This window comes from Tenrec ecaudatus, chromosome 7 (genome assembly GCF_050624435.1).
Source record: "Tenrec ecaudatus isolate mTenEca1 chromosome 7, mTenEca1.hap1, whole genome shotgun sequence".
In the NCBI taxonomy this organism is placed as follows: domain Eukaryota; kingdom Metazoa; phylum Chordata; class Mammalia; order Afrosoricida; family Tenrecidae; genus Tenrec; species Tenrec ecaudatus.
The window spans coordinates 110,405,096-110,428,772 of record NC_134536.1 but is presented as its reverse complement, the minus strand read 5'-3'; the positions used below and the strand labels follow the sequence as shown (position 1 = coordinate 110,428,772).

Sequence of the window (23,677 nt, the reverse complement as noted above, 5' to 3'; positions counted from 1 at the left end):
ATTTGAGATAGTCTGTAGTAAGCTAGATGCTGACTTGTCCCTGTGTTATTATGATGAAAAGAACTATTAATTGATGGTTTTGGTTTTTTCCAGGGCTTGAACTGCATAGACCTAATCTACTGTTGGGCTTGATTATTCGTCAGAAACTGAAGCGGCAGCATAGTGCTGGTGCTAGCACTAGCCACCCAGCCGAGGCTTCTGAAAATGGCCCAGCAGCATTGCCACCTGATAAAAAATGTAAAATGGAAGTTTCTCCAGAAGAAGCACCAGAGGAAGAAAATGACTTTTTCAATTCCTTTACAACTGTATTACACAAGCAGAGAAACAAGCCTCAGCCTACTCTTCAGGAAGACCTCCCAACAGCCGTGGAGCCATTACTGGAAATCACCAAACAGGAGCCGCCCAAACCTTTAAGATTTCTTCCTGGGGTATTGATTGGCTGGGAAAGTCAACCTTCCACTCTGGAATTAGCAAATAAACCTCTTCCTGTGGATGATATACTTCAAAGCCTCTTGGGCTCTACTGGTCAAGTGTATGAACAGGCTCAGCCAATGATGGAACAAAATATTATTAAGGAAATTCCATTTATAAATGAGCAAACCAATTCCAAAGCAGAAAACATAGATAAAGTGGAAGTACCTGATGATGAAGCCAAGGAGGTAAAGGTCACCATAGATAATCATTCTGAAGCTACAGAAGTAGCAGTAGAAGAAGAAATATCAGTAGTAGGGCCCTCTCCCACCTCTCCAGGACCTCTAATGAGTCTCAGTCTGAGAGGTAAACCACCAGATATTTCTACAGAAGCATTCTTAGCAAATTTATCAATTCAGTCCAAACAAGAGGAAACTGTGGAGAGTAAAGAGAGGACATTAAAGAGCCAGCTGCTGCAAGAGCCAGAGAAGACTTCACAAGATAACGGGACTTCAGATTCTGGCTCTCCAGGTAGGTCGAATGTAGGCAAAGGGAACGCGGATGGTAGTGTGAGTTGCAGTGACAGCCTTATTGCTAGCACAACGAAGTCCCCACAGTTTATCAACCTGAAAAGGGATCCTAGGCAAGCAGCAGGACGCACTCAGCAGTTAAGTTCCACAGAAAACAAAGATGGCGATAGTGGCCCGAATGGAGAAAAACACCCCCTGCTTGGCCTGCCACAAAAGGAGCACTTAACCGAGGAAACCAGTATTGAGGAAAAGTTGCCTTCTGTAGAGAAAACCGCCTGTGGTCAGCACAGTGATAATTCAAGTGCTCCACAAAACTCATCTTCAGTAGAAAACGAACACACTTCTCAAACGGAACAAACAAAACCTTTACAGGAGGACATTTTAATGCAAAATATTGAAACTGTGCACCCGTTGCGAAGAGGATCAGCAGCAGCGACGACTCACTATGAAGTTGGAAGCACATGTCAATCAGAATTTCCTTCTAAAAGCATCACCTTTACCTCTCGAAGCACCAGCCCCAGAACAAACGTAAACTTTTCACCCGTAAGGCCCCAGCAGCCCAGTCTTCAGCATCTCAAGTCTAGTCCCCCTGCGTTCCCATTTCCAGGACCTCCTCACTTTCCGCCACAGAGTATGTTTGGATTTCCACCACACTTGCCACCCCCATTACTTCCTCCTCCAGGCTTTGGCTTTCCTCAAAACCCCATGGTTCCCTGGCCACCTGTTGTTCATCTGTCAGGGCAGCCACAGCGTATGTTGGGCCCCCTTTCACAAGCTACAAGGTTTATAGGCCCACAAACTTTTTACCAAGTTAAAGACAGTCGGAGACCAGAAAGACGCCATAGTGACCCATGGGGTAGACCAGACCAGCTGGACAGGGCCTTTAGTAGGGGCAAGGGGGATCGCCAGAGGTTTCATAGTGATTCGCACCACTTGAGAAGAGAGCGGAATGAAAAGGAGTGGGAGCCGGATTCAGAGAGGCATAGACGCCGAGACCGAGGCCAAGACAAAGACAGGGACAGAAAAGGCAGGGAGGAAGGGCATAAGGAGAGGGCACGGTTATCACATGGTGACCGCGGGGCGGATGGAAAAGCAAGCAGAGAGAGCAGGAATGTAGAAAAGAAGCCAGATAAACCTAAGAGCGAAGACCACGAAAAGGACAAAGAGCGGGAGAAAAGCAAACATAGGGAAGGTGAGAAAGATCGGGACAGGTCCCACAAGGACAGGGACCACACTGACAGAGCTAAAAGCAAAAGGTAAAATAAGCAGGTGGTGTCAAGATTACATTAAATGTATCTTAAAAACTTTCTGAGGATGCCTGCTAGGATTGTGCCATCTTTAAAATTGTTCGTATCTGTGGTTTGGAGAAAAACAGTCTGTTGGCAGGGCGTTCTGTGCCAGTGCGTACCATCCTTTCTTCATACCAACGGTCTCTAGTTGTAGGGATTTAATATTTTTTAAAGTTTTACATTGCTGTATATTCAGAGATTTGTTTAATATGCAATAAAGGCTTAGAAATTTTAGTTTTATTCTGTAATTGATAAATATGGTTAACTATGGATATATATTTACTGCCTCTAGTGAATGTCCTTTATATAATGACTAATTTGAGAGTAGTGTGTGCTCTGTAAGTTTGTTTTAAATTGCACTGTTTTAAAAAATAAAAATTCGAGAGGAAGTATGAAAGCCAAGCAACTTCATAATCAGATTATACTAATTATTTAGTTGAGCCAGTTTGACCAAGAATCAGAAGTCTAAGGAGTACATGTATTGCTCTAATCGGCACTCATTGAAGGCGCTTTATTACCATATGCTACAGCTTTGTAGTAGGCGATTAATTTCCTTTTTTGGCTTGTCAGAAACTTGAATACTTGAGCTTGTACATGATCTTGTGTTTTGCTATCCTTTATACTGTAAAATGTAAATATTTTAAGGGATATTTTGATTCCAAATATGATAAAAGACTTTCTCACCTATTTTGTGTGTGTGGTTTAAAATTCAGTAGTAAAATAATTTTTTTAAAGCGCTTAAGTTCCGTCAGACATTGTTGTTATCTAACTCAGCCAGTAGTGTATAAGCCTAGCTATTTGTATCCAATATTAATTGAGGAGGAAAACAAGTACTTAAAAAAATCTTAATTATAGGCCTTTGAAGTAAGAGAACTGTTAATAAAGAACTGTTCATCTATAGTCCACTTAATAGACATGCTTCTGAGACCTTGTACATCACCAGAGTTTGATACACTTGCTAGTCATTATAAGACCACAGAGCTCTTACTTAAGAGAAATATGTTGTGAAACTTTGTAAAATATGTAATTAACCCTAATCTGCTTCTAGGATGACTGTACAGTTTCATATGCTAAGTTTGTTTGAAATTGAAAGCACATAGACTATTACCAATCCAGATTTAAATAGATTTACACCCAACAGAAAACATCTGTATTGATTGCTATAATTTAAAATTACAGTTACCAAACTTGGAACTAAAAAGAGAGAGATAGCGAGAAACTAGTATTTCTACTTAACTGTACTAAGGAAGAAAAATATATATAATGCCACAAAATTAAGATTGCCTTCCTAAATGGTTTAAAATATAGAGTTTGAAAATAAGGCTTGAAACAGAATTAGTCTTCCTATTCTCACTGGAAGGAAGAAGCGGAAAACAGATGTTTTGTCTAATTTGCAACAACTTGAGATACCTCTTTTTAAAAAAAAAAAAAAAAACAACTACAGAGTTAATTATAGAAGTTCTGAAACAGAACTTATATACCAATAAAGTTTGCTTAACTCTGATCTCCTTTTCTTTTGGATCGTAATTTAGAATAAAAGTTTATCCACAAACAAAACCTAAGGTCAGTCAGCCGTCTTTTCACAGTCATGAAGAAATTAATTGCCAGGGTTATATAAGAGAATATTAGTGTCTTAATTTCAAATATGTAGTCAGTAATACTGCTTTCATTGATTTACGTGGTTGGGGGATTGATCAAGCATCAGATTTCTTTTGCACGGTACAAGTAAAGATGAGAGGAATTTTGATGTCAGATGGTAACTGTTTATAGATACCATCATGCTTAATTTAATTTTTTTTCTTTGTATAATTAGATCTTGATAAGCTATTAAGCTAGGTAGATAAACAAACTTTTTTAAGGATGACCATTGCCTGGGGGTTACAGGGCTAGTGAATACTAGACCGTTAAGTTCTGATAAACGGGAGATGAAAGACTGGGCATATTGACTCAAGGCTTCCTTGTTAAGAAAGAGAAAATGATCAATTAATGAGTAGATCCAGAGTCAGTCTTTAAGTTTCACCTATAGCTAGCATTACACAGACATGAATTAAATGAAGTTCATCTTTCAGTAGTTCCTGTTTTAAGGAAAACATTCTTTAAAAAAATTCTGTCTTTTAAAATATGGGACCATTTTAAGATTCAACCTCTGTTGAGTATAATATAGTACATAGTGTCCATACAAGTTCACCCCAATGTAATATTTGTGGCAATAAGAAAGCGGCAGGCCTTACCTTGTACTGAGTGCTTTACATAAATCTTGCTTAGCTAGGAAGTTGAAGTCTTAGAACTGAGGAATCTGGTACAAAAAATAGAAAATTGCCCCAAATTAAACTGCTATTGAGGGAGCTGGAATCCTGATCTATTTATTCCCTTAAGCCGATGTTCTTGACCATTGTGTTCCATGACTTGAGAAAAAGAAGCATAAGTCTGCTTTTGTATAGATACCCTTAACAACCCTCTTCTCCCTATCCCACCAACTTCTCCAAAGCTCTTTAGTGAGCAGACACCTTCCCCTGCCAAGTGAGCAAGATAACCATTTGCTTTTGTATCATGGATGTGCATAGTTTGTATTAACCATCTTATTTGTTTTCCTGCTGTATTAAATTAGCACAAGCTTAGTGCTTAAAACAACAATACATTATTTAAATTGTGTAGATTCTAAGTCTGACATGGATCTGAAATGAGAATTCCATTTTCTTGACTTCTACCTTCTAGAGTCCACCAACACTTCTTGGTTTATAATCCCTTCCCTTTTCCAAGCCTATCTTCCAATCTGCTATCATGGGTGGGGTTCGTATGTGCCATTCATATTTATATTAGTAACTGGTTTGCGCAAATTGTACTTTCTCAAGTTAAGCTTTTAAAAGTACATATATTTTTAGATCAATTTTTAAAATCATTTTATTGGGGGCTCATACCACTCATCCTAATCCATAGATCCATTGTATCAGGCTAGACCAAAAATTTCTAATGGCATCACTTGATACTTTTTATGCATCGTTTTACAATGTCTTAACTTGAACTTAAATGTAAATGGAAAATATAAAATATATGATCAGTTATATATGGTTTAACTCTACAAGGTTAATAACAAAAACGTCTCCTTTATTTTCTCCCCAGAGGCAACCCCCTTTTAATTCTTTTGGACAGCCTTAGGACATTTGTCTTCATATTTCTAAACAACAAGCATATGCTTCTTTAAAAAATCACAAATACTGTATTGAAAGATGAGAATTTAGCTCTCAAGCCCACACTCCCTTCGCCGTTCCTTTCCCAAATTATTCATTTTTTAGTGATACGTCCATATTCAAATTCAATAAAATCATGTAAATAGTCATAACTGAGCCAAGTAATTTATATTGTCACCTTTCACTCCTTATTTTTCTATGGTTAATAACTTACTTGGTTTTTTTTTGTCTCACTAAATCCCATCTCAATTTTATTTCAAAACATTTACAGATGAATAAGCATTAAACTCGGGAGTTAAAACTTAAGAGTCAACATATTTACTGATAAATTTAAGGAAAACAAAACTTTTTCTTCAGCTAAATTTTGTAAGTTTATCAAAAAGCTGTTCTTAGCATTTATACTATCAGGTAAGAACAAACGAGATGTCTTGTAAATATTTCTAGTAAATCTTTCATAGTAAATAACTTACTAAATAACTATTAAAATAATCATACTTCCATATATATTTTGGGAATATCCAAACTGACACTGTTAGCTTCTGTAACCTAATTGTGTTCATCTCCATTGAAAACATTGTATCCTTCTGATTTAACTAACTCAATTTTTCTTGAATCTTGGAAAAAGACAAGGTCCTTAATTTTGCCAACAAAATTTCATTTAAAGATCTGTTGAGTAACTATCTACCCTTCGACCATATTCAAAGCCCCCTAGATAAGTAACACCCTCATAGTTTAAAGCAGTAAAATTTTTGCGTGGGTCAGTATCCTCAGACGGCATTAATTTCCCATATAAATGGGCCTTGCTAAGTATGGTTTTGACTTACGGTTATTTGGTGCCATTTGCTGAAAGAGAAGGCACGGTTGCTGTAGATTGGAGACAGCGGCGATCTGTCGTAGGCTAGCTGCCATCTTCAGGGTCTGATTTTGGAGACCCATTGCCAGAAAATCATTTTCTTCACTTTGAGTTTTTCCCATCCATAAAAGTAAGCCTTCTGTTGCACTGCTACTAAAATTGAAGGCTATCTTAACGGATTGAAGGTTTCTCCTTCTGTAAAGTGGATCCATGTACTTAATGTAAGAATTTCCTATAAATTTTGCTATTGAAAATGAGATGTTTTCACAATATCTTACCTTCCAACCCAAAGAATACAAACAAGTGTAAGAAAATAATTTGTCAGGCACACAGAGGTTGCTGGAGACACAGGTGGTTCTTCAACCAGTGCACAGATTGCTCACAGGTATTTTCAGTCCATGGTGACAAACACCTGCAAGAAAAGGGCGTGCCATGTACTACACATTCACCCCGATTTTTGCACACATTGTACCCACAGCCTGTCCCATCATAGTCACCTACATTTGTCCCACCTTTTGCTCCTAATTGTAATTCCTGGTTATTTATGATAACTTCTCGAATACACCCTAGGCAACCTACAGGTTCATTTGCCATTGCCATGGGCTTCACAAAATTACGGATGGTACTCCTCCAATATAGAAATCTGTATTTGTGTCCAGGGAACTCATCTTAGTGGGGGCTTTTCCTGTTAACATTTGTTCCATCCAGATCCCAGTAGCCTTGGCACCAGTTCTTCCTGCCTTAATCACATGCCAAATACTTACATTAATAGTTACTTTTTGGAGTGTTTCAAGAATGTTAGATCTATCAGCAAGATTGTAGCGAAGTTGAACAGAATGATTTACTAGAGAAATACACAAAAAAATCACCTGTTGAGAAAGAAAACAAGCATTAGTGAAAACAGTAAAATGTGATTTCATTTAAAAACCTTCCCCTTTCTGGCTATTTGGATACATTTTTATTGGGGGGGGAGAGTGTCTTGAGCCCAATGCGAATTTTCAATATAAGATTAAAGATCTTACTTGAATTATCCAGTGTTTCACACTGTGGCAGCTAATAAAAATCTCTTATCCAGGAAGATTTCTTCCACCCTTCACTTTCCTGTCTCATCTGCCTACTGCAAGTGGTATCCCACTTTTTTACTCTCCTTTGTAATCCACACCAGAATTTTCTAGACTAGTAGAAAGGCTTGTCAGCTCTATATTCTTTTTATTTTATTTTTTAAACCATTTTATTGGGGACTCATACAACTCATCACAATCCATCCATCCATTGTGTCAAGCATATTTGTACATTTCTTGTCATTGTTCTCAAAACATTTTGTTTCTACTTGAGCCCTTGGTATCAGTTCATTTTTATTCTTCTCTCCCTGTCCCCCCTCCCTCACAACCTCTTAATGATGTATAAATTATTGTTTTTTCATGTCTGACACTATGCCACGGCTCCCTTCACCCACTTTTCTGTTGTTTGTGCTCCAGGAAGGGGGTTTATGTAGATCCTTGTGATCAGTTTCCTTTTCTACCCCACCCTCCCGGTATCACCACACTCACCACTGGTCCTGAAGGGATGATCCACCCTGGGTTCCCTGTATTTGCAGTTCCTATCTGTACCAGTGAACATCCTCCTCTCTAGCCAGACTTGCAAGGGAGGATTCGGATCATGATGGGGGCGGGGGAGATAAGTATTTAGGAACTAGAGCAAACTTGTATGTTTCCTCGTTGCTATATCGTCCCCTGACTGGTTCATCTCCTCCCGCTCCAGCTCCATATTCTTAGACTTCTCAATTCCACTTGAGCAGAGTGAGTGAGCTCATACAGATGGTTGTCTCATGGTCGTTTTTCACACAGAGAATTTCTACTGCAAAAATTCTCTTATTTGGAGCCATGGTAGTATATTGGGCTAAGCACTAGTCGTTAACCTTAAGGTCTGCAGATGAGGGCGGCTGTCTGCTCCTGGAAATAGTTAAGGTTTCACGCACACGTTTAAAAAATACAGTTAAACCATTGAGTTGTGAGGTCCAAGCATTTTCTGTCAATGAAACAGCTTTAAAAAACAAAAATGAAAGTCTGGGAAACCCAAAGAGGCAGATGTCCTGTGTTCTAGAGGTTCATTTTGAGTTGGAATTGCTGGCGTGAGGTGTTTTGTTTTGTTTGGTAATGCTCTCTGTCATTACTTCTGTGATTGTGTAATTAAAATTGGCCTTTTCCTCTTCTCTTGTAGGGTTCATGAGGATAGGTTTTGTATCTGATTTGGCCCAACGTTTTAGCCTCAGAGCCTAGAACAGTGCTTGAGAAACCACTGCGGAGGGAAGGCAATCTGTAGATTCAAGCCCCAGAAGCCCAGTGGAGCAGTTCTATGCGCAGGGTGGCTGTGAGTCAGAATGGAGTCGGTGGCAGTGGGTTTGGGGTTTTTGTTTCTATTTTGTTAGTTTTACGGCCTTGAAAGCTAAAATCACTTGTAGCTGTGTAAGCAGGTTCTCATCGTCCAGGTGTTTCTTCCCAGGAACTCGGTGTGGTGTGCTCGGTGCGGGTCTTAGCACTCCCACTAGCGGGTAGCTGACCAGGGCCGGGCGGGGGAGGAGAAGATCCCTGAAAGGAAATGGGCGCAGGTGAATTCACCTTGGCGCTTGAAGGCCTGTCTCACCATGGCAGAGGCCTCGTTCCCTCCCTCCTGAGGTGCTACCACTGTGCACTCGTCCCCTGCCTTGTCATGGGTCACACACATTGTACACACCTGGTGGTTCCAAGGGACTAAGAAAATAGGATTTTTATGCACGCCTCTCTAGAAAAGAAAGGAGCAAGGCGTTTTAGTGTCAGTGGGGATGACCTTTCTCTTACACCTTCATGAGAGAATTAAAATCCTATGCAGATGACTGCAGGATAGCTCTGATCATGGAACAACGCCGAAGGCAGCATAGCACTGGCTCCGTAGGGTTTCTAAGGCTGTACAGAGTGCCCTCACAGGCGCTGGCTGCCACATCTCCCCTGGAGCTGCTGGCGAGTTTGAACCCCGGCTTTTTGGCGAGCCGCTGAACATGTAACTACCGCATGGCTAGGGCTCCTGATGATGTTAAACCACACTGACTCACTGCCATCCTGTGAATTCCGACTCAGAGAGACACTGTCGAACTGCCCTCTGAACCTGTAACTCTTTACCAGAGTAGAAAGCCCTGTCTTTATCCCATGGAGTGCCTGCTGGTTTCCAACTGCTGACGTTGCAGTTAGCTCAGCGCGTAGCCATTGCCACCAGAACTCCTTTAGATGTTAAATAATGGTTTTATATTAAGATAAATAGGGACCAGAAACTCACCATCTCTTGAAAGTCGCTTTCCAGCATCAAGAGATCTAAAATGAACTGCAACAATTGTAAAATAATCATTTTGTTTCCGTTTTTAGTTACTGAAAATTTCAAATGAGATAAAGTGTTTTAATTAAGAATTTGGCTAGCTGCATATGAAAACTTAATTGGCTAATGATAACCTATTTTGCAGTCTTTGACACTGGTTTTTGAATAAATTAGCTCAGTAGGCTTTTTTTTTTTTTAATGAAGTCTTTGGGCATTTTTTACTAGTAGCTCCTCCAGGCAATGGATGGGTTATGAAGACTTTGTTAATGTTTACCTCAGACATTGCTCTTTGGGAAAGTACAAAGTACATATCAGTTGCCTCTATTTTATGTGACTTAAAATAAACAGGCTTCCATTAAGCTGTAATAAAGTGGTTACATCATTTGATTGAAAACTGAAAGACATGCCTTTTACCTTTACTTTAATCTTAGTCTAAAAATAAAAGGCTTACCTTTTTAAGTATTTTTAAAAGCATTCATGATTTATTTACATGAATTTCAATGCACTATCAACCATGTCATGAAATTAATAAATCAATATTCATGTCTGTAAATAACACCTAATGGCAGCAAAACAGAAAATTAATAGTATGAACTAAAATATACACATAATTGACTAGTCAACATAAGAAAATGTCTCCCTGCCCTTCTATGTATGCTTTATATTTAACTATGAGCTTTATATATATTGAACATAAACTTTATATTTTATACACATAACCACAAATATGTGTCCAGTAATTGTAAGTTACAGTATGACATTCCTAACTAATCACAATCCTAAAGATCTCTTGATATTTTTGCTCTTATCATGGAAGAGATCTTGCTTTGAAGTGAAGAAAATAAAACAGAGTTTAGGTGGCTTGTCATTTAAGGTTTCATGATTAATAAACAGAAAATTTCTCTTCAAAGTCCTTTAATTGCCATTTCATTGGAAGATTTTAAGTTAATGTGAATGTATAACTATTAAATCTCATGAATGAATTCCTTCTAAAGTATATTTTGTAGTTGAATCATGTTTTCTCTTTCAAACTATTTTTTGAAAGTATTTCCACAGTACATTGTGATGAAACAATTTTTATCTATTTCCTTAACCTCTTTAGTTGGTAGAGTATTAAGACTTCATGAGCATATGGAAATCAGGGTATCATTTTTTTATTATAAGAAACTATAAATGGATTTGATTATTTATAAATACCAACATTTCATGTTCTTAGAAACAAAATGAGAGTAAACCCAAATGTAAAATTAAATATACATATATATTCTGCAATATAAATGTAATGGTATTGTATATACAAATGTCTTTGTCATAATTCTGGAGAAAAGTATTATGCAAGTGAAAATTAAGAGTCATAATAAAAACTCAAAAATTAGTGTTTAAAACTGGGTTGTCCTACATAGATATTTTAATCTCATTTTATTTTATAATACATGTGTCCTTTTTTATAGGCAAATATAACATGGATCTTTAGAATGCCATTTTATGGCAGAAATTTAGATATTTTTGAGTTATAAAAGTAGATGGAGCTACATAAAATATGAAGTTATGACTTTTCTTTATTTATAAATGCACATTTTGTCCTTTGGATGTAGGGCTTTCATGCATGGGTTCAGCTTCTTTTATGAGGTTTTATGCTGTTTAGTAGAGAGTTCCTAGATGGGGAAAATGATTAAGCCTTGGTAGCTTTTAACCCAACAAGAGGGACGTGGGGAAATAGCTTGATGATCTGCTTCCACAAGGCCATGAGAGCCCTGTGGAAGACAGTTCTCTTCTGACAACACTGGGAGGAAGCAAAGTTGATTTGAGGGCATGGTGTATGGATGTGTTATTTTAATAAAGTTGAGTGTATACTATATAGAGATTTTGCTAGCTTGAATTCCAGCAATCTTCTATTTTATTAGCACTTCTATTTAGGGAATCTAAATTCATAGACATACACTTGAAGTGATACTAGAATATTAAAATAATCCTGTGTTTACATATTTTATAGGTGAGATGACTAGACAACAAACAAACACCATTACACATTCCTTTAAATAGACTACTAGAAATTGGTTGGATTTTTTCCCCCACCTACAAACAAAGGTTCTGCCAGCCTTACCTGATTGTGCTTTTAAATGTTGGGCCACATAAAACAGAATGCCATTTTCAAAAATAGGCTGGAATTGTAATCGAATATGTGTCTTCTTTTGAATAAGGAGAGAAGCAAAAGACATCCAGGATTCATTGCTTCTGAAAGAAGGGTCACTTATGGATAAAGCTGAAGAGCCAAACACAACAACAAAACTCTGAATCATCTGCTGAATCAAAAAACTGTATTCTCATGAATGCAACAAACTACCCACATAATTTTAGATTTAGAGCATACCTTTTATCTTCAATGATTTGCTTCTAGGTGAATAAACTGAGCCTTCGTAACTCTGCACCTCAATCTACTTGTGTTCCCAAGTCCCACTAGATCCAGGCTTTTTGTTATGAAAATTCTATGTGTATGTTTCATAATACCTGGACCCCATAATACTTGGGCTGGTACTTTATGGTACAAACATCTGACATGTATTTAGTTAGACATAGGATCCATAGGAATGTCTGACATTAATAATGCCTTTGAAGAGAGAACGCAAATAGTGGAAAGTAGACATCTTTAATTTTCAGCTCCTATATTTCTGATTCAAGTTCCAGAGAATATTTAGGCTACATATGTTTTCAGTGATAACAATAATTTAGCTCCATTCCTACACAGAAAATGATAACTTTTAGGATCCCCCATCCATAGTAAGCATAAGACAATTCATTTTGACATGGATTGTAACCACATCACTATCCTCAGGTCTAATCACTCGGACACTGTTTGTTGGGTACAGCTCACTTAATGGGAAGTGTGAGAAAAAGAATGAAAAGTCACTTAGCAGCTTTCTTTTTATGGGACATTTATCAGTTCTATCAACGTTATCATGCGCAGCTTCTTGAGTGTATGCTGATTCATCACATGTCTTGAGTTTAAAACTAGGAGAGGCCTATTCTAACTGTTGTCTTTCACTTTTAGACTGAGAAGCAGCTAGTGAGTATTAATTCACGATGTGCTGGTATTAGGTGATTTTTAAGCATCTTCTTTCGTTCACTTTGACTTAGTACAGTTCACAGAGGTAGAAGTTGGAACCCCCTGGTATGGTTGCTAAGTCTGTAAACTTTCATGTCCCATCCCCCTAGGGGCTGATTTATTAAAGCTCGGATGGGGCCCAGGAATAATATTTAAAATAAACACCCCAGATACTCTGACATAGATGTCCTTGAGCCATGTTTATAAAAACCGGTTTTAGTGACACTTCATTCACATATCATACAATTCAGTAATTCAATCATGTCAAGGAGAGTTGTGCAATCATACCACAATCAGTTTTAGAACATTTCTCCTTCCTTGTACTCATTGTTATTAGTGTATTATTTTTCAATTGTGGCAAAAATATACACAACAAACATCTCTAATTTAACAACTTCTACATGTATCATTCAGTGCCACTGATTATACTCTTTGTGTGGTACAACCACAATTGATATCCCTTTCTGAATTTTCCCACCACCATTAACATAAACTCAATGTCCCTTAAGCAAAAACTCTTCCTCCTCCACCCATGGTAATAATTGATCGAATTTGGTTACCTTTTTTTCAGTAATTTTCTTGATGTAAAATTCACATATTATAACTTCCATAGTTGAGTCGCTTTAAAAAACAGTTGTGTATACAGCATAATCAGTACTAGTGCTCCGTCCCCCCTCCCACATTCATTATTTGATTCTCAATTTCCCTCCTCCCCAGCCACCCTTGACCCCGTAAACCATTGCATCGGTTACTGTCTAGATCACTCCTTTTGTACTTCATAAACTGGGAAACTTAACATAAACAATTAAAAACAAAAAAAACAGAAGAAAAATTATAAAGATAAAAAGAGTAAGAAAGAAAAGACTACCCACAATATTGAAAAAGCCAGAGAAGAAATTTCTGTCGTGAAATAAGTGATAAATATTTCAGCTTGGAACAAATCGAGTTAGAGGGAGGACAACTGGCCAAGTTGTGAAGTAATCCGTTGTCAAGTAAAACTGGCCAAATAATCTCTGATAACGAAACTGTTGGGGTCCCTCGACTGCCCGGAGGAGATCTGCAAGAGGCGTATTTGGACCAGATGCTCTGCAGATGGGTTTGGGGTTCCCACTGTCATCCAATTGAAGCTCTGATATTTTCCCCCTTCTTCATACTTGGATTTTTCATGGTCATCTTTGTATCACACTGGCTGGTTGTGCTTCTTCCTGTGGGCTTAGTAGATGCCTCACTGAGATGGCTGCTTGTTTGAATACAACCCCTTAAGACCCCAGACATTATTCCAATGGATAGACAGGCACCATCTGCTTTCTTCACACTTTGCAGTAGCACCTTTATCTTCAGTGATCTCTTCCTGATACAGTATGGAGCAGGGCATAGTGAAAGAACGGACTGTACTTGGATTGGGGGTAGAATTAGTTGGGAGCCCAGAATCCATCTGCTTGTCCAAGCATTATAAACAACTCTGGTTTACTTTGGAGGTCAAATAAAACAAAAACAAACACCAACAAGAACGACAAAACCAACCAAACAACAATAAAACCCACAAACACAAACAAGAAAAACATTGCTTGCATCACATTTTTATAAATATTGAATTAAAGTGTATTTTAAGAAAAGTGCTCAGACCATGACTGATGGAAATACTAATGAAAGAATACATGCACATTACGAGACATTCCAATAAGTGAAATTTCACTGTTCTTTTTTCTCTCAGTTCCCAAGAACCACTGTTAACAATTAGCTGTATATATGGTCAGAGTTTATTTTTTGATTCATATACTTAATGTGTGTACATTTAATACCTGACTTATTTTTACATAAGACATGCATACACAAGGAGTCCTACTGGTTTAGTGGCTCAGCACCAAAAGGTCAGCAGTTCAATGGGAAAAAGCTGTAGCGTCTGCCCCTGGTATGACAGCACAGCCTGCGAAGGTCTTTCAGGCACGTTCACGTTCACTGGGTCTTAGAGAGCAGCTGAGTAGGAATCGACTCAATGGCAATGGGTTAAGCACATACATGCTTAGTGTACCCAAGTTGCTTTTTCAATCAAAAAAATATCTTTGATGTTAAGATATTTTGCCTATATATTTGCATAATATTTAAGTGCCATACTTTTTTAGAAGTTCCCTCATTAATCTAAGTTGTTTGTAGTTCTTATAGGTCATTTGTCCTCATTTCCCATCTTACCTCTTTAGCAGTATTTACCTGTCACAGTCTCCAATGTTTTAATAATCATTTAGAGCTTCCTAAGTTCTCACCTCTCTTCTTTTATTTCTACTGGAAGTTTCTTATGTATATCTTGGTCTAAACCTCTTGTCTGAGCTCCAGCCTTCTAGTTTAATTTTCTAGCAGTGTCTTAGTTTTCTATTGCTGCTATAACCCATATACCACAAGTGGATAGTGTTCATCAGCAGAAATGGCTGGCTTCCTTCATAGTTTAGGAAGCTAAAACCCAGAAGGAAACAAGCTCACTGCCATTGAGTGGATGCTGACTCCTAGTGACCTTGTAGGACAGGGCAGAACGGCCTCTGTGAGTTTCGGAAACTGCAACACTTTACAGGAGTAGAAGGTCCTGTGGAGTGGTTGGTGTTTTCAAACTGCTGACCTTTTAGTTATTAGCCTCGTGAGTAACCACCATGCCACCATGGCTCCTCAAATTCAGGGTGACAACTCGAGCGAAAAGTTTCCTCTGTGTCAGCTCAGAGGGAGCATCCTTGTCTTTTTCCACATCGGTGGACCTGGCATTCCAAAGAGACTTCCCTGTGTTCTGGCACCACTTCCCCCTGGATCCCGGAGATTCTCAGTGCAGGGCCCCAGGTCCAAAGGACGCACTCCCCACTCAAATCTTTCCTGGTGGTACTGAGGTACCTCTTTCTCTGTTCCTTTCTCTCTCCTTTTAATAGCTTGTAAAATAAAAGGTGATGCAGGCCACTCAAAAAACCCACTCATTGCCACCGTCATTTCTGACCCAGAACTACCCCACAGGTCAAGGGAGAGCGGCCTCTATGGGTTCTGAGACTTGAACCCTTTACGGAAGCAGAAAGCCTCCTCTCTCCCGCAATGCCTGCCGCAGTGCAGAGAAACGTCCCTTATATGTTATTGGGACTGTAACAGGAGTCCGGGTATTGCCTCCTACCACAATCCTTTTATACTTGATTGGTAAGGGTCAATCAAGAAGTAGTCTGCTTAGTGAAAAATATAAAATTCCTACTTTTCACTTCTCCCCAAACTGTAAGGATCCATCAAATCAATTAAATTCTGTTCTGTTTCTACTCTGACACCAGCTGCAGATGTATCATTTCCTCCTGTGACCCTAATCTCATGGAACTAGGTCAGATCTCACACATTCAAGAACACAGTCTTCAAGACTGCCAAGTCTGCTCAAGGCCTTGTACACCAGCCAGATGCTTGAGAGTCCCCACAACAACCTCATTTCTGATCTGCCAGCTACAAATTCACCAGTGTCCTCTGCCCGCCCAGCATGTTAGTCATAGCCTGAATGGTTTTCAGCCCCCCTCACTTCTGGTCTCTTGGCTCCCACTGTATCAGGCTTGATAATTCAGTACAGTGAATCTCAGAAGTCACAAAGTGCTATACTTATGGTTACAGTTTTATTACAGATATGGAAGACTCCCAACATTCCCCAAAGAGATGACTTATCCATTCACGAGTCTTTCACCCACCATGGACCTCCGGGAGCTCTGTTAGAGAGAGCCTTTGCATTGTAAATCATAGTTGATTCAATCAACTACCTCTCCTGAGGTGGGACTGATAGCTCCTGGTGGTCATTTGGCTGGTCAACTGTCACCCGAGTAAGCTTTTTAGCATAAATCCTCTAGTGTTGTCTGGGAAACTTGTAGAAGATAATCCAACCTCTGGGACGCCTAAGGTCCGTAGGGGTTATTACTCAGAAACCAAGGACAAAGAGTAAATTCTTAGGTAAACTTAATGAAAATTCCATGGTTGCTCTTCAGACATGCTTTGTAATCTTTTGTATACTAGATTCTGAAGCGATCTTGAACAATTCCCATAACTTAAAAAAAAACCTTTTTATTGGGGCTCTTACATCTCTCATCACAACACATACATCCATTGTGTTAAGCACATTTGTACATATGTTGCCATTATCATTCTCAAAGCCTTTTCTTTCTGCTTGAGCCCTTGGTATCAGCTCCTCATTTTTTCCCTCCCTGTCCCCCTAATACCCTCATGAACCCTTGATAAATTATAAATGATTATTTTCATGTTTAACACAGTACTCTGTCTCCTTTCACCCATGTTTCTGTTGTTCTTCACCCTTTGGGGGTGTGGTATATGTTGATCATTGCGACCGATTCCCCCTCTCTCCCCCAACTTTCCCCCTTCCCTCATGGTATCACTACTTCCACTATTGTACCTGAGGGTTTTATCTGTCCTGGACTCTGTGTGTTCAGAGCTCTTATCTGTACCAGTGTGCATGCTCTGGTCTAGGCAGATTTGCAAGGTAGAGCTGGGGTCATGATAGTGGTGGGGAAGAAGCATTAAAGAACTAGAGAGGAGGGGAAAAGGTATGGGTAGCCGGGGGAACAGGGCACTAGCCCACACAGGGGGAGGGTGTTGATTGTGTCTCCACAGGGAAAGAGAGACCATACTTAAGCCTGGAGCTCCACGACAAGAACACAACACACTGACATGAAGCAGGGAACCGATAGGCTTGAGGGAACGGCCCCATCACCAGCTAAGTGTACAGCACCACCCTCCCCCCAAGAAGAATTCACTTCAGAGGACAGCACTGAAGCTACAGCTCAAGAAGAGGAGAAGAGAGGGACTGGTCTGGTCAGAGCACACAGAAGCCAATGAGGGGGGATAGGGAAAAAAAAACAAAAAAGAGTGAAGTACATCCTGGCTCACCAAGCCCTGAGGACAATGTTCCTGCTAAGAACAGCAATGCAAAGAGATGACCACAGGGTTGGCGCCCCACCATGGGACACAGTGTTCCTCATTGACCCATAGCACCATTGGGGACAACACTAGAGACACGCGGTGGGAATTGTACCTGGCATGAGCTCACCACACCAAAGCCAGCCTATGGGGCATGCAGCAGAGCAGCGGGGGGAGCAGAGCAATGAAATCCCCTGGGATAGAGGTGGTGCCAGGTCATGACACCCCATCAGACTTGACTGGAAAGCACCCATGAAGGAAAACAAACAGACCCTGAACTATCCATATATTTATGTGTGTATTCGTGCATGTGTTGTTGTTATAGTATCTATTGTTCTATTTTTTGTTGTTGCTTCATTGTACTCAGTCTTGTGATGGTACATAGCATGTCTACCTGGAAGGGATAGGCAGGATAAACAGCCAGAAGAGAGAACGACGGGATGACAGTTCCGAGGGGACATGGGGGCAGGGGAGGCGGGGGAAAGGAAGAGGGTGTTAATAAGGGACAAGGGAATAATAAGTGATCCAAAATCAGTGTCAAGGAGGGTGTGGGAGGTCTAGCAGGGAATAATAAGTGATCCAAAATCAGTGTCAAGGAGGGTGTGGGAGGTCTAGCAGGGCTGGATCAAGGACAATGTAACCCAGAGGAATTCCTAAAACCCAAATGAAGGTAGAACATGATAGTGGGACAAGGGGAAAGTACAAAGAAATAGAGGAAAGAGCTAGGAGGCAAAGGGTAGTCACAGAGATTTAAATACATGCATATAAAGATGTAAATATATACAATGAAGGGGAAATTGATCTATGTACATATATATTTATAGGCTGAGTATTAAGAAAACAGATGGACAATGGGCCCATCCACAAGTACTCCCTCACTCCCTCACCATAAGAACACTTTATTCTAACAATTCGGCAGTCTGAGATGCTTACCTGCCTGGCATAATCGCTGAACACAATGGGTGCACAAGCAAATGTGGTGAAGGAAGCTGATGGTGCCCGGCTACCAAAATATATAGCACCTGAAGTCTTAAAGACCTGAAGGGGGAAAAAATGATTAGGGCAAAGAATGTACAGATGTGCTTTATACAATTGATGCATGTATATGTATGGATTGTGATAAGAGTTGTATGAGCTAATAAAATGTTAAAAAAAAACCCTGAAGATAAACAAGCAGCAATCTAGCTGAGAGACAACAAAACCCACATGGAAAAAGCACACCAGCCTGTCCCGACTTGATTGCTGAGGACCTAGCAGGTGCATAAGCAAAAGTGGTGAAAGCTGATGGTGCCCAGCTATCAAATGATATAGCATCAGGGGTCTTAAAGGCTTGAAGACAATCAGGCGGCCATCTAGCTAAGAAACAACAAAGCCCACATGGAAGAAGCACACCAGCCTACCCCGACACGAACGCTGAAGACAAAGCGGGTGCATAGGCAAATGTGGTGAAGAAAGCTGATGGTGCCCAGCTGTCAAAAATATATAGAATCTGGGGTCCTATAGGCTGGAAGATGAACAAGGGGCCATCTAACTGAGAAACAACAAAGCCCACATGGAAGAAGCACACCAGCCTGTGAGATGACTAGTCTCGAAGGGATCAGGTATCAGGCATCAAAGACCACCCCACCCCGCCCCCTCCCCCCCGAAAAAATTGAGGCAGGCGAGAACTAGGCGTCGTTGTATATTCATGAGGCGCGCTCAGCCTGGCATGCTAACGAGGCAGGGCAAGGCAGCAGGACTAGAAGCTGCTGGGTGGCGGTAGCGGTGGCTGCTGGCGCGGAGCGGTGTAGGCGCGGCATCACCAGCCAGCGCTAACCAGGACATGGAGCCTCCCGGCGGGCCTGCCGCGGCATCTAAGACAAGAAGGGCCAGAGCCCTGACGAGCTGCCTACGGTGGGTGGTGACAGCGGCAAATCCAATAAATTTCTGGAGAGATTTACCTGCATAAGAAAAAGAAGGAAAAGGAATCGTCCAATTCTGCTCATAGAAATTCTTCGGCCTCATGTGGAGATGATCCCACAGCACAGTCATTGCAAGATGTTTCAGACGAGCAAGTGCTGGTTCTCTTTTAACAGATGCTGCTGGACATGAACCTGAATGAGGAGAAACAGCAGCCTTTGCGGGAGAAAGACATTACCACCAAGAGGGAGATGGCGTCCCAGTACTTGCACACCTCCAAGGCTGGCAAGAGCCAGAAGGAGAGCTCTAGGTCGGCCATGATGTACATTCAGAGGTTGCAGTCAGGCGTGCGGGATATGTCTCTGCTCAGCTGTCTGGAGTCTCTTCGTGTCTCTCTCAACAACAACCGTGTCAGTTGGGTGCTGAGGGCTTGGCTTCCTTGTTAGACATCCTTAAACGAGCTCATGATGAGAAAGAAGAGAATGCGGGAAACGATGATAGCCGTACCAAGCATGAAACCATTCGCTGCTTGAAAGCTTTTATGAACAAGTTTGGAATCAAGACGATGTTGGACACAGAAGGAATGCTGCTGCTGGTCAGAGCCATGGATCCTGCCGTCCCCAACAAGATGCTCCATGCAGCTACGCTGCTCTCTGCTCTTTGCATTCTACCGCAGCCTGAGGACATGTATGTGCCTGGAGTAACTCCTTCATTTTCTTTACCGTCTTCCCTAATCTAAAGGGAAGCTGAATTGCATGAGGTTTTAAGTAACTAGATAACACTGTAGTTTGTCCCAGATATAAACACTGCGAATCTTTTCATTTAAGATCTCACTGGTTTTGAAAGATATAGCAGGATATCTCCTCAGATCTCCATTTGTATCTCTATTGACCACTTTTTACTATTATTTTTCTTCTCTTAATTTGAAAATAATGCAACAGTATTTTAAAAATTCAAACAATATAGAAGTATATAATGAAAAAAAATCATAGCATTGTGAATGAGGGGGAGTGCAGAGTGGGGATCCAGGAAATTGGACATCCCCTTGCAGAAGGGCTATGGGGAGGTGACAAGCCAGCCAGAGTGCAGTGTAGCAACAATGAAATATACAATTTTCCTCTAGTTCTTAAATGCTTCCTCCCCCCAACTATCATGATCCCAATTCAACCTTACATATCCAGCTGGACCGGAGGATGTACACTGGCACGGATGGGAACTGTAAATACAGGGAATCCAGGACAGATGAACCCTTCAGGATCAGTGGTGAGAGTGGCGATATCGGAAGGATGGAGGGAAGGTGAGGGAGAAAGGGGGAACAGATAACAAAGTCTACATATAATCTCCTCCCTGGGGGACAGACAGAGGAGAAGTGGTTGAGGGAGACATCGGCTGGTGTAAGATACGATAAAATAATTATAATTTATAAATTATCAAGGGTTCAGGGAGAGTGGGGAGCGGGGAGAGAGGGGAAAATGAGGAGCTGATACCAAGGGCTAAAATAGAAAGCAGGTGTTTTGAGAATGATGATGGCAACATATGTACGAATGTGCTGGACGCAAATAATGTATGTACGGATTGTGAAAAGAGTTGCACGAGTCCCTAATAACATGGTTTTAAAAAAAAGAACTAGAGAGGAATGTTGTATGATTCGTCAGTGTCCCATAACTTTTTGATCATTTTTTAGGTCTCAGTCTAAGGTCTTCCTTTTCAGGCAGTAAGAAATGACATTCAACCTGAATTAAGACCTCAACCTCTTGGCTACTTTCATACATTATTTTTCCATACCTTAGGTATGATCCATTGGCAACTTTTAGTGTGGAAGGTGGGGATGGTATGTTTAGACTACTTTACTGATTCTTTTTTCCCCCTTCCCTTACTTTTATTGGGGACTTTCACATCTCTTATCATAACCAAGAGTTCATCCAGTGTGTCAAGTACATTTGCACATTTGTCACCATCATTTTTAAAGCATTTCCTTCCCACTTGACCCCCTCATATCAGTTCCCCATTTCTTCATCCACCCTCTCCTCCCCTCCCTCCCTCCCTCACCCTTGATAAGTTATAGATTATTATTTTCATATCTTACATCGTCCTCCACTGCCCCTCACTGACTTCTCCATGATTCATCCCACTGGGAGGGGGTTATAGGTTGATCCTTGTGATAGATTCCCTCTTTTTCCTCCTACCCTCTCCTAATCCATCTGGTATCTCTACTCTCCTTGTTGGCCCCGAAGGGTTTTTCTATCCTGGATTCCCAGTGTTGTAGGCTCTTATCTGTGCATGTTTTGGTATAAACCAATTTGTAAGGTAGAATTGAGGTCATAATAGTGGGGGAAGGGAAGCACCAAAGAACTAGAGGAAAGTTGTGCGTCTCATCGGTGCTACACTGCACCCTGACTGGCACATCTTTTCCCTGTGACCCCTCTGTGAGATGTCCAGTTGTCTACAGATGGGCATTGAGTCTCCACTCCATGCCCCCCTCACCCCCTAGGGTGTGGTTTTATTCCTGGTCTTAGATGCCTGATCCCTGATTCTATCGATACCTCATGATCACACAGGCTGGTGTGTTTCTTCCATGTGGAATTTGTTGTTTCTGAGCTAGATGGCCGCTTCTTTATCTTCAAGGCTTTAAGACCCCAGATGCTATATCTTTTGATAGCCGGGCACTATCACCTTTCTTCACCACATTTGCTTATGCACCCCTTTGTCTTCAGTGATCATGCCAGGAAGGTGAGCATCACAGAATACCGGATTGTTAGAACAAAATGTTCTTATGTTGAGGGAGTACTTGAGTCAAGGCCCAATATCCATCTGTAACTTTAATTCTTAACATATAGATATGAGTACAAAGTTCTATTCCCCTCTTGTTTACACACACACACACACACACACACACACACACATGTCCTCCATGCCTGTATTTATATCTAAATAAATGTCCTTTGGCTTCTGGTTCTTTCCTCTATTTCCTTTTACTTCTCTCTTGTCCCACCATCATGATCAGCCTCTATTCGGGTTTAGTAATTCCCCGCCGCTACATTGCTCTTACTAGGCATCCTACAACCTTCTTTTCATTGATTTTAGTTCACTTGTTTTCCCTTGTCTCTGGGTTGGCTCCCAGCACCCCCCTTCCTTTCTCCCCCCTTCCTTTCTCCCTCATTCCCCCGGAGCCATTGGTCCTGTTCCTTTCATCGCCGAGTTATTTATCCTGCCTCTCTTATCTAGAGAGACATGCAGAGACATTAGTAAGTGCAAAAACCAGATAAAGCTAAATAAAACAACAAAGGAAGTCAAAACCAACAAAACAATAAAAACAACAACAAAAAATCCTATACATATACTTACCCGGCAGGGGAGACACCATGATCAGGAAGATGGTTTTCCCAGGGCGGGGCTCATCCACTGCACTCCGATGTGTTGACCGCTGCGATTTCCCCACATGTGGGAGACTCGACTGCATAGTTTGTGGTAGTGGGGGACTGTTTTCACACTTTGCCCTGAAGAAAACAACAACAACAAACAAACCCAAAACAAAATAGCAGTAACAAAAAGAAAGCCACTGGCAATAATGGAAAAGCCTATAAATAGTTCCAGGTCTGTTTGTGGTCTTTATGAGTATTTACCAGTTGAGTCTGATGGGGTGCCACACTCTGTCTCCAAAGTCTATTTTTGGTATTTCTCTGAGAGTTCATGACTTTGCTCCCCTTGCCATTCCATTGCATGCCCTTAGTGTTTTGCCCCAGCGTGATGGGGTCACATTGGGCACTATTCCCACACTCTGTCTCCAGCTGATTCTGTAGGGCTGGGAAAGGACTTTGTTGTAGAAACGCCGCTCCTAGATGTCTGTCTTTGAGAGTTTTTCATCGTGCTAATTAATTTAAGATTTGACAAGGAGAAGAACTTTCCTCAAAGTTTAGACAAAAATACACCGAAGCCTGAGATTCTTTAATTCCTATTTCACACACGAGAAACCTGATGCTCAGGAAAGTTTAAGTTATAACCCAGAGCAGTAGTGCGTATGTAAGCATGCTCCTATTTATTATTGGCATAGGGTCAGAGGTGGAGAAATGAGTAGAGATTGAAGTTCAGCTGCTTTTGTCCTATGAAAAAGTATGTGTGCTAGTTGCTGCATTTCC

At 40.7% G+C, this 23,677-nt stretch overlaps 1 protein-coding gene and 1 non-coding gene across 7 annotated transcripts in view; both read left to right on the top strand.

Moving 5' to 3' along the window:
• The window catches only part of PHF3 (PHD finger protein 3), a 92,102-nt gene extending 89,638 nt beyond the window's left edge, over positions 1-2,464 (top strand). For all 6 annotated transcript variants that reach the window (XM_075554928.1, XM_075554926.1, XM_075554932.1 and 3 more), the window contains one exon: positions 94-2,464. In XM_075554928.1, coding sequence (XP_075411043.1) covers positions 94-2,201 — 2,108 coding nt within the window. In that variant the 3' untranslated portion in view covers positions 2,202-2,464. The remainder of the gene's footprint in view (positions 1-93) is intronic.
• A 20,414-nt stretch (positions 2,465-22,878) lies between these two features.
• LOC142453849 (U1 spliceosomal RNA) lies at positions 22,879-23,041 on the top strand. Its single transcript, XR_012785433.1, has one exon. It is a non-coding gene; the product is annotated as a U1 spliceosomal RNA (small nuclear RNA).
• The last annotated feature ends 636 nt before the right edge of the window (positions 23,042-23,677 follow it).